The 12,444-nt window shown below is 34.7% G+C and overlaps 2 protein-coding genes across 5 annotated transcripts; both read right to left on the bottom strand.

Annotated features, from left to right (window-relative positions):
* Positions 1 to 375: 375 nt before the first annotated feature.
* On the bottom strand, positions 376 to 7,242 carry LOC124630067 (retinoid-inducible serine carboxypeptidase-like). Its single transcript, XM_047163786.1, has 9 exons — positions 6,966 to 7,242; positions 3,597 to 3,832; positions 3,163 to 3,262; positions 2,929 to 3,059; positions 2,408 to 2,705; positions 2,044 to 2,220; positions 1,403 to 1,480; positions 613 to 767; positions 376 to 480 (listed from the first exon to the last, which is right to left on the bottom strand). Exons 1-9 carry the CDS (start codon positions 7,177 to 7,179, stop codon positions 421 to 423), a joined length of 1,449 nt encoding a protein of 482 aa, XP_047019742.1. The 5' UTR covers positions 7,180 to 7,242; the 3' UTR covers positions 376 to 420.
* A 756-nt stretch (positions 7,243 to 7,998) lies between these two features.
* LOC124630045 (retinoid-inducible serine carboxypeptidase-like) lies at positions 7,999 to 10,759 on the bottom strand. Of its 4 annotated transcripts, XM_047163754.1 has the most exons (10): positions 10,631 to 10,759; positions 10,108 to 10,331; positions 9,919 to 10,018; positions 9,707 to 9,837; positions 9,183 to 9,507; positions 8,908 to 9,111; positions 8,690 to 8,767; positions 8,374 to 8,528; positions 8,208 to 8,282; positions 7,999 to 8,113 (listed from the first exon to the last, which is right to left on the bottom strand). In XM_047163754.1, exons 1-9 carry the CDS (start codon positions 10,680 to 10,682, stop codon positions 8,220 to 8,222), a joined length of 1,332 nt encoding a protein of 443 aa, XP_047019710.1. In that variant the 5' UTR covers positions 10,683 to 10,759; the 3' UTR covers positions 7,999 to 8,113; positions 8,208 to 8,219. The 4 variants fall into 4 exon arrangements, 3 of the variants coding, with proteins under 3 accessions (XP_047019710.1, XP_047019709.1, XP_047019711.1); XR_006984370.1 differs by lacking the exon at positions 8,374 to 8,528; XM_047163753.1 differs by having other exon boundaries at positions 7,999 to 8,282.
* Positions 10,760 to 12,444: the final 1,685 nt, after the last annotated feature.

The raw sequence follows: 12,444 nt of genomic DNA, 5'->3' as shown, positions 1-12,444 counted from the left end.
ATAATTTAACTATTTAATTAATTTTTATCTGCAACCCAAATCTTTCGTTTGGCTTGGTTTGAAAAACTTCTTCAATCGCATCCTGAGTAATCTCCGTCGTATAGAATCTGAGGGCACAGTAGTGCCCCCGCCAGGACGAGTAATATTATTTTGGTTCTGGATCATTGTTCATTTGTTACTCCTAAATTAGGTTGGTCACCACCTACAGTTTGGATGCTGTTTATTTTTCTACCTATTTGTACCTATGATTTCAACTTAAACACGTATTTAAATGAATAAGGTTTTACGTGTACCTATCTAATACACGTTTGCTTAGGTGCTTTATTTTTCCAGATGATTATGATGAGAATAATGAGAAAAAGATCAAACACAAAGAATAATGAATTGGTATAATGAATAAATATTAATTTATTAACAAAGCTAAACTCGTAAAATTCTCGGCAGCATAATGCTCATAGCAGCAGGGTTGTCCAGTGGAGCCTGCAAAATAACAAAAAAGACTTCAAAATTGACATAATTAAGTACCTATTTAATTTACCTTTGCACAAACGTTAGATAGAGAGAGAAAGACGAAAATAATTAGAGATAATTACTAAAACGAGAGCTACTTACTGACTGTCCAGCAGCATTAACCCAGTAGAATTGAAGTCTGGTTGAATTCCGGAAGTAACCTTCAACCAATCTATTAACTACCAAAGTGCGTCTGGGTCCAGCTTTGAACTCAGCTTGTCCGGGCCATTGAAGATTGTCAACCCATTCCAATTGACCTGGAAATAATAAAATAAGTTGAGAAGAGAACATCCTTCTTTTTTTGAGGGTGGTATTAAATGGGTACCCTTACGGCCCTTTCACATGGCAGTCCAGTTTTTTGCAGGATACAATTTTTTGCAGGATCCCGTTTGATCGCAAAAGATATTATAGTGTTCACAAACCGCATGCAGGATCCTGCAAAATGCTGTTCCCGTCGATTTGTGCAATTCGGTTTTGTCACTTGAAACTGGATCGTTCGTCCAGTTTTGCGGGACCAGCATTTATCCTGCAAAAACGGACGCTGTGTTCACACGTAGTTCAGTTTTGCAGGATACAGTAAAATGCCGGTCCCGCAAAACTGGATTGCCGTGTGAAAGGGCTGTTAGATTGGAAGTAGGTAATACTGCAGCCTAAAAGAATTCTCCATCAAATTAATTAAAACATTCAACCGCTTTTTTAATTAAATAAAGCTGGTCGAAAAAGCTCTTACTAAAACAAATCTTAATCTATGATCAATGCCAACCACATTCCCTTTTTGAAAAATAGCGGCAATAAAAAAAACTAATTCATTTCTAATTTGTTCATTTCCTAGTCAAGTACTAGTTTGTTATTATGTAATTAAAGTTTGATAATAGACGTAATAGTTATATACCTGGTGTGTTCGATACAGCGTCCAAATTGCCATTGTAGATAGAAACGGTGAGTTCCGTGTTTTGAAGAATGTATTCAACTGCAATAACACAAGATAATTTCTGGATAAGGAAATAAGTCTACGTTGAAGGTGAGTAAAAGTTAATAAGAATTATTTATTATGTTCGTATCTCTATCTACTAGCTTACGCCCCGGTTTACGGTTTCTACTTCTCGTTTATCGATAAAAAACAGTCCAGTGATATTATATCCATACTCTGATATTACCTAGCTATATTGGGTAGGTACCTACTGCCAAGTTTAATTTCATCAAGATTCATACACACGTACACTCATACGCTGCATCCATACATACTTATATAAGCTTTCGCATATAAAATAAATTTCGATTTAAATTGCGCAAAATGAGGACGTGTAGTTCCTGTCTTCTTACTTTTGTAGTTTTTTTACTCTTTAAAGAAATGTCGTAGATAGCACATCAAAGAAACATGGTTCCTGATGGGTAAAACACATGTATCGCGGATAAACTTGATTACGACTTTTTTCAGCTCTGTTATTCCGTTCTAAAAATCTATCATTCGTATATGAGTTACAGGGAACAGTTATTGCCTACAACTACAACCTAAATAAAACTGCAAAATACCTTTGTCCGTAGCTGGGGTCATGAAAGTGCTCCTAAACGCATCAATCACGTATTCCCGTCCTGAGTCGTATTTTACTGTAGCAGGAATACCCAAAGCGGGACCTACCACGTTATCCATTATATCAAAGTCTATGTTTTTTAATACGCTTCTCAAGTATTGACGCTGGCCGAAGTAATCTGGAAAGAATTATGATTTATCGATTAGTTTTTTATGAAGAGATTTTCATCATATTTTAGTGACCTTAGTTTTAAATCAAGGTAATAATTTAATACATATATAACCGGAGCGTTTATTAAAGTTAACGAAGCATAGCCCTGTAATGTGGACATAATTTAAAACTCAATAATATCTTAACTAAATTACCCGTAACTGAAGACTGTCTAGTTAACTTCTCAACGATGTGACCAAGGTTAACAGCTATGGCACCAGCATTATCGTTAACAAATTGGCCCAAAGAAATGAAGTTATCAAATGCATTTCCCAAATTTCCAAGGTTCACCGCTGCCGTCGTCTCTTGAGATAAACTTTCTATAGCCGCGCGGCCATTGCCATCAATGTAACCGAGTTCTTCGAGGTAAAAGCCAAGTTTCGTCATAGCTAGGGCTGGCGAAATTATACCATTGCCTAATACTACACCACGAAGGTTTGAAGCAGCTTCACTCTGCAACACTCAAAGGCATTGATGACTGAAAGGCATGACACAATTGTCACAGACAACAAAAACGATAGGTTTTCTTAAAACAACTGTTTATTTTCAAAATTGAAGGTAAAAAATTAAAGTCAACAGTTTTAAGAAAGCTGAAGTTAGTGTTGTTTAATGTTGTCGGTGAACTCGGACTTTAACATTTCAAAGATAAAAATTGAATTGCAGAAAGAAAACTTACTTGATGTAGTTTAATTGCAAGTGCCAAAGCTAATTGTGCTCCATGTGCTTGACCGAGAATGTACAAGGGAGCATTTCTGTAGGCCTCATGCACGGTATAGAAAGATTCTAAAGTTATTGCTAAGTGTTCAGCTGAAAATGAAAGGATAAAATATATATTTTTTTTTTTCCTTCGTTAGTTAAAGTACCTATTTAACTTACTATCATGAGACAGCGGTAGTGCTTTGATTCTTACCGTTTTCATCAACGTTGTTCGGTATTTGATCATTGTTTAAAGGAATACTGAAACCCGTACCCAAAGGTGCATCAATGAATAGCAAATTATATCGATCGACCTGAAATAATTAACAACGTTTGGTAAAGTAAAATGTGATTTGAAAAAAAAAATTGGTTCGAATTAAGTAGATAGTTAATTTTTAGTAGTATTTTGTGGAATGTATTAAGGTTATTGATAAATAGAGTAGAGCCTTAGGCCTAAGCCTTAAATGTGTTAGGAGGTCTACAAATTACAAAATCTTTATTTTACTGCATGATCCTCGGGGAAAACGGTCGTGATAAATAAGTTATGCAAGTCGATTCACCTGGTGGTGATCAAGACTTTATTTCTAAATGATGACTTGCTTTGTTTACTACTGATATCGTAAATTATTTGTAAGGAACATTTATTACCCAAGAGTTTTCTCTTTTATTAGAATTGATGTCATAAGGGCCAATCATTCCTAAATTGGCCAGTAAGCTTGGAGGGATGCCTGTCACACCGTCCAGCCATAGGATTAAGGGCTTCTCGGTGCCAACTCCGGCTGCAGTAGTTGGATAGAACCACCAGAATATGTTTCCTACATCCCGTATCTTAGTAAAAGCTGCGGTGTATTGAGCATCACCAAAGCCCCCGTCACCTTCCAATTCTGAAAAAAATAAAATGTTATTTCTTATTATACAATTCGAAATAAAAACGGCACCCATTAGACGTACCTAAGTGATTAAAATAAAGATGTGTGTAGAAAATAAATAGCTGGATAATTTGATATCTGATGATAATGATGCGGATGACGGTAATCAACATTGGAACAATATAATTGTAAACATAACAATGGGACAGGGAATTATAACTTTTTACACCCACCTAGGCTTTATTATGGTGTTATTTCGCGACGAAGGTACATAGGTATTTAGTTTTTGTATTGAGTTGGATACCTAATTGGTATTATAATACTGTTTACAAGTACCTAACTTAACCGTCAAATCCGTAGCGGACCCCGATTGGGGTCTGAACATCAATGTTACCGTAAGCTCGGTTTAGACCCCAATCGGGGTCTGCGAATGAGTCATACACTTTCCTAATTATTTACGCTCATATTTATTTTCTTTCCAATCAAACCGTATTTGTGAGTACTAAATAAAATAACTAAATAAATTTAAACTATTTTGACGCATTCAAACCTTTCATATTTAGCATCCCTTTAGTAATATACCTTTTGAAAATCCAATCGTAATTACCGGGAATTCTGATCGAACTCGCCATGTTTGTTTACATTTGTTGTTTTTTTAAATTTGAAGACGCATGGACAAGATGGCGACGGTGATAGAAGTTTTGCATCGAATGATCCGATTCGTTAAAATAAAGAATCGATTTAATAATTTTATATTATTTGATATTATAATATTACTAAATTGCACTTTTGTATACTATAATCTGAAAATAAATTAGGAAAAGTAAAATGACTTTATTTATATTGAAAAAATGCTAGAAAATCAGTGGTAGAAAATACGTTGTAGCCGGAATATTTTTTTTTCGGTTTTTAGGATTTCTGAAGACCGCAAATTTTGAAGACTTATTTATTTTTTCGGGTGTTTTATGTACAGAATTCCTGTAGTCCTGCCAAACTTAATGGCGGTTCGTTACTTCCGACTTTTTAACTGAGCGGCAAAGCTATTTGACGAGAGCTGTAGTTAGGTGTAGTTATCGCAAAATTTTATGACGATTTTATTGTTTGAAAGGGCAAATAGGTAGTCGGAACTGCTACTCGCTGTTCATCGAAAGCTGGTCCAAGATGGAAGAAAGATGGCCGCCGCTGACTTATTTTTCTTTTCACAAATCTGTCAATACGGGTATCAAATAAATTGCATTGACTATAGTTCGGCCATTCAGAGAATGCGTTCCTGACACGTCGCGATTGAACTGACGACGTAACTTTGCAATGGCGTTGCAGTTACGATAAAAATATTTTTGCTGGTTGTTTACCGTTTTAACAATTGAGGAGCATTAAAACAACATTATTATATCAATAATCAATGAATGTAGTTACGTCGTCAGTTCAATCGCGACGTGTCAGGAACGCATTCTCTGAATGGCCGAACTATAGTAGAACAAGAAAGATTATTTTTGACCGACAAGCTATAAAGAAGCGCGGGGTCGCTACTCCCCGTCATCCGCCTCAGATCCTCAGAAGTCCTGCGGGATCATAAGGATAAAAAATATTAAGTCGATGCCTAGAGGAATGAAGGAATTTTTTTTCGCCACCAAAGGACAATGAGCGTTTTGATCTACCTCTCCTCTAGCATTAAGTAATACATCAATAGAAAGCTTATGTTATATAAAGTATTTTCTTGTACGGCGGCGATTGTCATTTGTTAGTATTTAGGGAGTTGGACCATGTTTAGTGAAATAATAACTATGTCTAAAATCTACTGTAGCTTCTTAGGTACTGACAATTTGTTAGAGGTATTTAAGTACGAAATGTTCGATTTAAAAAGGCCTTTCCAGTGATATATAATTAATTACTAGAGAAGGAATCTAAGGACTTGAAACTAACTATCGATAAAAAACCTTAAACATGTTCTAACATCTAAAGTACTAAGAATTGGTAAGTAGTATGTAAGTACAAAATGTAACGCTTAAAAAGACCTTTCAAATGATGTATGACTCATTACTAGAGGGGGAGTAGACCAACATTCAAACATCTCGCCCAATGTCCTTTACGCCGCGCAATGGTGGCCGAATCATTGTTGTGACTCACGCACACAAAAACCACGGTCTGCTCCGATAAAACTTTCCTGAAAGACCGTTGATGCTATCCCCGCACCCCGCGCGCCATTCCGGCGCGCCATCTGAATTTTATTCGAAATTTAAAATTCAAAGGACTTATGGGACACCCAGTATAAAAATTTTACCTATGCTAAAAACTTTCATAAAACTTTAATATTTTTTCTTCACAACAAAAACAAATTGAACCTATAATTTAAAATTAAGAAATAAAATTGAAATAAGTTTCTATTAAAAAATATATATAAAATTGGTATTCGATTATTTATAATAAACATCCGATTTAGGTATCGAATGCACATCGCTGATTGAAAAAAAAAAATGTACTCTGTTCCAAACTCTACTTGACTTTGATCTTGTAAATTGTTCATTTTTATTGTGTATTTTATGTGCTGATTTTTTAGTTATGAATCATAAATAAGTGCACGAAATGTATTGCAACGGATTGAAAATGTTATAAATATGACGTTTGTGTTGTGTTTGAGAAAGTGATGCGATTATTTATTGGTAAGTTTTCACCAAATTTGAAATGCCTAACTTTTCGATAGACTTAGAAACACCGTAATTATTATCTATTTCTGAATTAACTGACCCCATTTGACCTTCGCACGTTGTTGTCAAATAAGTGAGCTCTAAAGTTATAGTTAAAATACTTCTGATCAGGCATTACGGACTTAGAATTTATGTGTTGAAAGTTAGTACAAATTTTTGAGTTCCATGTCGCGATTCAAATATCCCGCCGAATCAACGGTAAAGTCATATGTCAAAACCTTGTCGAGCAGAGGGGTTAAATAAAATATAGCTGTTTCGCACCAGTATTTCCGAATAACATTTCGTTATGCACGTAACAAAATGTTCATTTTTTTTTTAAATACCTATTAACCAACCAACCAAAAATAAATTTTAATATAGGTGCAGCTCTTATATATTGTAACGTTAACTTGAAAAAGTAGTTGAGGTCAGTATTGGGTACGTAGGTTTTAAAAAATACTCACGATCAACAATGAAGTCAGGTTCTGGGGTTGCCTCAGTGGTAGTTGTGGTTGTCGTTGTCGTAGTTGTCGTTGTTGTGGTCGTCGTGTCTACATCTGGCTCCGCCTCAACCTCATTATCTCGCGTAACCAACCACCACGTAAGGACTCCTACTCCTGTAAGAACCACTACAGTAGCAGCCACACTTAAGCCTATTATCACACTTTTTTTTACCATTTTTAAACATCCGTCTAGCTGCTTAAGGCTTAAATTAAATATGTAAATGAATTTTAATGTGGTCTTCAATCAATAAAGCCTATCAGTTGATAAGGAAAACCGGCTTTGCTAAGATAATATCGATTTACAACATACCTACTCGTATTTACCTATTAATCTATTTCGATTGTGCAAACGATTTGATGATATTAGATATCTAAATTGCGTCCATAAAGAAAGACAAAGTTTTGAGGTTTTGCAACGGAATGTAAAATCGTAAATCTTTACAAATATTTTAAAATCAAAAAAAGTCAAATCAGTCCAGCCATTCTCGAGTTTTAGTAAGAATAACGAACAGCAATTATTTTTTATATATAAGATCAATTAAAATATCTGAGGTTTTATTCGTAACCCCGAATTCATTAGTTATACAAACTTTTTACAATATAAGTTTTTAAATAGTGCTTATTATATTTACCTATTTAAAAAGTGTCATTGTGCCATTTTTGCATGCCTATGGCCTATACCCACTCTGAAAATTAACATCATCAAGAAGATTCAATCAATTATTTCTGATTATTTCCTCATCTTTTGAAAGAGCTATTTAGTCCAAGCATTGACGCATTACTCAGATAAGATATAAAAATGACAAGCTGCACCTGATTTGCATACATTTCTTTTGTGATTTCAGGATGTAATTACAAACACTAACTTACTCTTTTTAGATAAGCGTATGCAGTGGGATTTAGGTACCAAATTAGTACTTACTTTAGAATTACTTTACATGAGAATTAACTTGTCTTAAAGTTGTAGGTAATAAATTCATTTTATTGAAAAGCATTTTAAAATGAGCATTATCTTTATTGTTCTTCACATACCTACGTAATCCTCCTTATAAAGAATTCTTATAAACGTCAACGTTTATATTGCATACAGGCATGATTTTTATTAATTACTGGAAAGAGGGAAGAAAAGGAGATATTTATTATTAGAATAGGTATATAGGTATATTATTTTTTACAAACTTAGTTAGAAATTCATTTATTTACATTGTCTACTCCTTATCCAAACGAAGTCATGTCGCGAAGGAACGCGTTGGTTCCAGCTGGATTATCTCTCGGTACCTGTAAAAATAATAATTGCCAAATTATTTGAATTCTACAAAGCGACTATGCTACTAACATGATCGGGAAATCTCTTGTTCCTAAAACCTACACTGTGACCAGCGACATTTATCCAGAAGAATCTAAAGTTTCCGTAAGACTTGTAGTAACCTTCCAGCTTATCGTTTTCCCAAATAGGCAGACGTGGTGCTTTCTTGTAGCCCTCAGCCCCAGGCCATTGAAGACGATCTACCCAAAGTATTTGCCCTGAAATGTATTAGGTACAACTATATCATTATTTAAAAAATAATTATTACCTACAATTTATTTTCCAATTCCTCTGAATAAAATAAGGAATTTCTTTAATATAAATAAAGAAACCTGAAGGATAACTTTTAGGTAGGTATTGAAGTAATAAAATGTTTTACCTGGAGTATCGCAAATCAAGTCAAGATTTCCATTATATTTCGTCAAAATAATATCCGTTTCGGTCAGCAACTTCTCAACTGAAATGTTATTTAAAACTTTTTAATAAAACAAATATTTCAATGAGTTTTCATTATAAATATTTAATATAAACTAAGGAACTAAGGGCTCCAAGTATGTTATCTAATAATAATAAAATTAATTGTTTGTTAATACTGACTGCCAGCGGTAACAGGTTTCATAAAGTCTCCTCTTAAATAATCGAAGACTGCACCAGATTGGCTGCCCCATATCACATGCTGTGGGATATTTAATGCTTCTTTAACTAAAGTGTTCATTAAAACACTGAGATTGTATTCTTCTTGTCTTGTCTCCGAGGAAAGTTCCGAAATACCATTTCGGATCATCATATTCTTTGAGAATTCTGAAAACATTTAGGATAAGCGTATTGAAAACTGAATCTAAGCCTTTAAATGGCTCGTTATTTGAACTTACCATAAGCTCCATCACTTGTATCTGGTATAGAATTAGGAACAGGCATTTTTGTGAGTATGTTATAAAAATCTACTCTGGTGGTTCCCCTAAATACTGCTTGTTGTGTTGCTGCCCATTGCATAGTAGATTGTTCGTATAATCCTTCATTGAACAGACGCTCAGCCTCCCTGGCGTGACTCTGAATTTCATCATGCCCGTCTTGGTCGACAAGACCAGCTGCTAGAAGCAGAGGGCCCCATGTGAGAGTAGCGTCTACTGGGGATATCCACGCATTGCCCATCGCAACTCCCCTCAAGTTAGAACCAATCGTACCAGCTTGCTCCGCCTAAAATATACAACAGTTACCTAATGTGGTACATAAAGCCTAATTTGTGTTTTTAGCACTGTCACCTTATTTTTGTTTTACACAATATATCATATGCTTCTGGTCAAGTGACTTCTAAATTAACACTGATATCCCATGTCACATGAGTTCCGTAAGAGACGGAATATAGTTTACAAACATGGATGTTGGGCAAGCTTACCTCATGCATACGTATGCCCATATCAATCGCCATTTTTCCTCCGTACGATTGGCCGTAAATATAAAGTGGTACTCCTCGGAATTCCGGATGATCGTTGTAGAATCCACGCATAAGGTTCACAAAGTCTAGAGCTGTAGAAATAAATTCCCAATTAATTAGTTTTATAAACAACAATAAAAAACGTAACAGCAAAAAATATTTTATATACTTACCTATTTCATCGTTAGTAGTAGTTAGATGTTGAAGGTCATCGACATAACTAAAACCAGTGCCTACAGGATTGTCAACAAAGAGAACATTGAAGTTTTTGACCTGCAAAAGTAATATGAAGGATATAATTCATTTCATATACCTACTTGCTAAATTGTGTGAAAGGGGCTCTTTCCCATGACGGCACTTACCCAAGTATAATTTCTTTCCTGCAACGATAGGTCCAGTGGACCTAATATTTCGAAATTGCCTATGCCCGTAGAAGACCCGCCTGGGCCCCCCTGTAGCCATACGACTAGGGGCCTATCGGTGTAATTTGGTACATCAGCAGTGGTGTAAAACAACCAGTAAAACATATGAGCACCTTCTCTCACAGTCACATATCCAAAGTCTTGTTTGAACGATCCAAATTGACCTACAACAATGATTATCAGATAATAGAGGTATTTGATGTTTTTATTACATTATTTAGGAAAACTCCCGGTGCCAAGATCCTGTGATCAAACCATTTTGTGGCAATGCCGTGCTTTCAAGATTTTCAGTACATACTTATAAGACATTTGGATCGAAAATCTTGTAGTGTGTTGTCTTCGTTTTAAAGATTAATATCAAAGTAATTTTAAAGATAGACTCTTCTCTTAATTAAACACGAGCTTTACCCAATCTTTAGTTTTTAAAATTATCCTGAAATTAAATATAAAAACTCAAACTCACCGACAACATATTGGCTTGAAAAGATTAGAATAAAAATAGTGTAAAACCACATTCTGATAACCAAGTAAATACAGTACTGAAAGTGGACCAATATTTTATCAATTAGTGATACAGCTTATCTATCCTAGGCATATTCGGTGTAAGAATACTAATTTATGCATTGTTTAAAAAGATAAAAATAATTCCGATTGTACCTAGTGCTAATGTTAATATGCTCGGTAAACAACGAAATCATTATTTGGCTTTTATAATTAGGTACCTAAATAATAATCTATTGGGCACTTTCTAAAGTACATTTTCAATTTTGTCCCTTATAATATTTATAAGTCATCCCTATAACTTTATGTGGTGCGTGTATTAAGCGTTAAAATATATTTTTACATACATCTCATTCACATAATGTTAGACGATTGCAGCAACTTTATCGATGTCATAATCAGTCAAAACGCAAGTGGATACTTGAGAATAATCTTCTAAACCATATGACTGAGATAATATATGAAGATTACCCATAAGAAGCGTGATTTGTATTTTTAGAACAATGCTCATCTATTTACACAGAATTTGAAGACTTGCCTTATTCTGTTTAAATAAATAAGTCCAGTATTTTACTAGAAGAAAACACAAACAGATGTTTAGATTTGGACGTTACCTACATTTTGAATTGATGTTTTGTCTGAGGTCATGACGTCAGATATCAATCGTGAAAGGGTTTGATTAAAACAGTCCCGGGATGAAAACTTGATACCTATTGTCTGTCATTCAATGTAAGACGTGGTTTACCGACGTCAAATTATCACACCGATATGCTGAGGTGTTCTATTATTTTGATCAAACAGCGGTGTTATTTTAGCTTTATCCTAAAAGTTCTCTTTCACATAATTTCATTTAATTAATCACACTTGCATAATAATATGAGTAACTGCTGAAAATGTTCGCTTAGGACGTGTTACAAAGAAAGTGAGATATTCGCTGTAACATTTAAGTAGATCTAGTTTTCTCGGTAGTCACCTTTAGCTCGTATGAAGAGACAAATTCGGACAACCTGTTACTGACAAATCCCATGGGCAATCCCTATTATACTTTGTCAGACCTAAAACCTAACGAACAGTTCTAGGAAGATAGAAGAAAATGCACATTCCTAGAATTGAAAGATTAACTATAAAGTCTTTAAGAAAATTAGTAGCTAATCGGTTAGTAATACCTCTTGTCATGTGACATGCATAATACAGGTATATTGAACTGAATTATGTTAGTGACCTGGATGTTCTTTGTAAGATTAAATTGCCGAAGTGTCCGCTACAATACTCTGCGATCAATGGCAGTTCAACTACTTACCTAAATATAGTGACTTGGGCCAATGTTCGGAGATCACATGGAGTTTCCATGACGATAGTGACACGAGCTTGTTATGGTAAATAATGAATATAGGTATTTTAATTTTTTAAATGCCAGCTCAACCAACTTTATTGTGGCAAGAAGGAAGAATATTGAGCACATAGATAGATAGAACCTAAGTACCTTTTAAATGCATTTATAAGAAGTCTAAAATGGGCTATTGTATTTGAAATTATCAGATAGTGAGGAATATACTATGAGGAGATCACGCCTTCTTCTTAAGCACGAGTGTGCTATTTCAACATCATTCTGCCGGGTACAGTAAGGTGACCTATAAAAGTCTTTGTAAGTTAATCTCAGATGCCACCGACTAACGGTGAAGGCAAACATCGTGAGGAAACCTACACTGTCACAAAAATAAAATACAATTAATTATTTTTGTCGAAACACAGACCTACTGCGATTATTTCACACGT

This window comes from Helicoverpa zea, chromosome 4 (genome assembly GCF_022581195.2).
Source record: "Helicoverpa zea isolate HzStark_Cry1AcR chromosome 4, ilHelZeax1.1, whole genome shotgun sequence".
NCBI lineage: Eukaryota > Metazoa > Arthropoda > Insecta > Lepidoptera > Noctuidae > Helicoverpa > Helicoverpa zea.
This window is presented reverse-complemented; position numbering and strand designations above follow the sequence as displayed.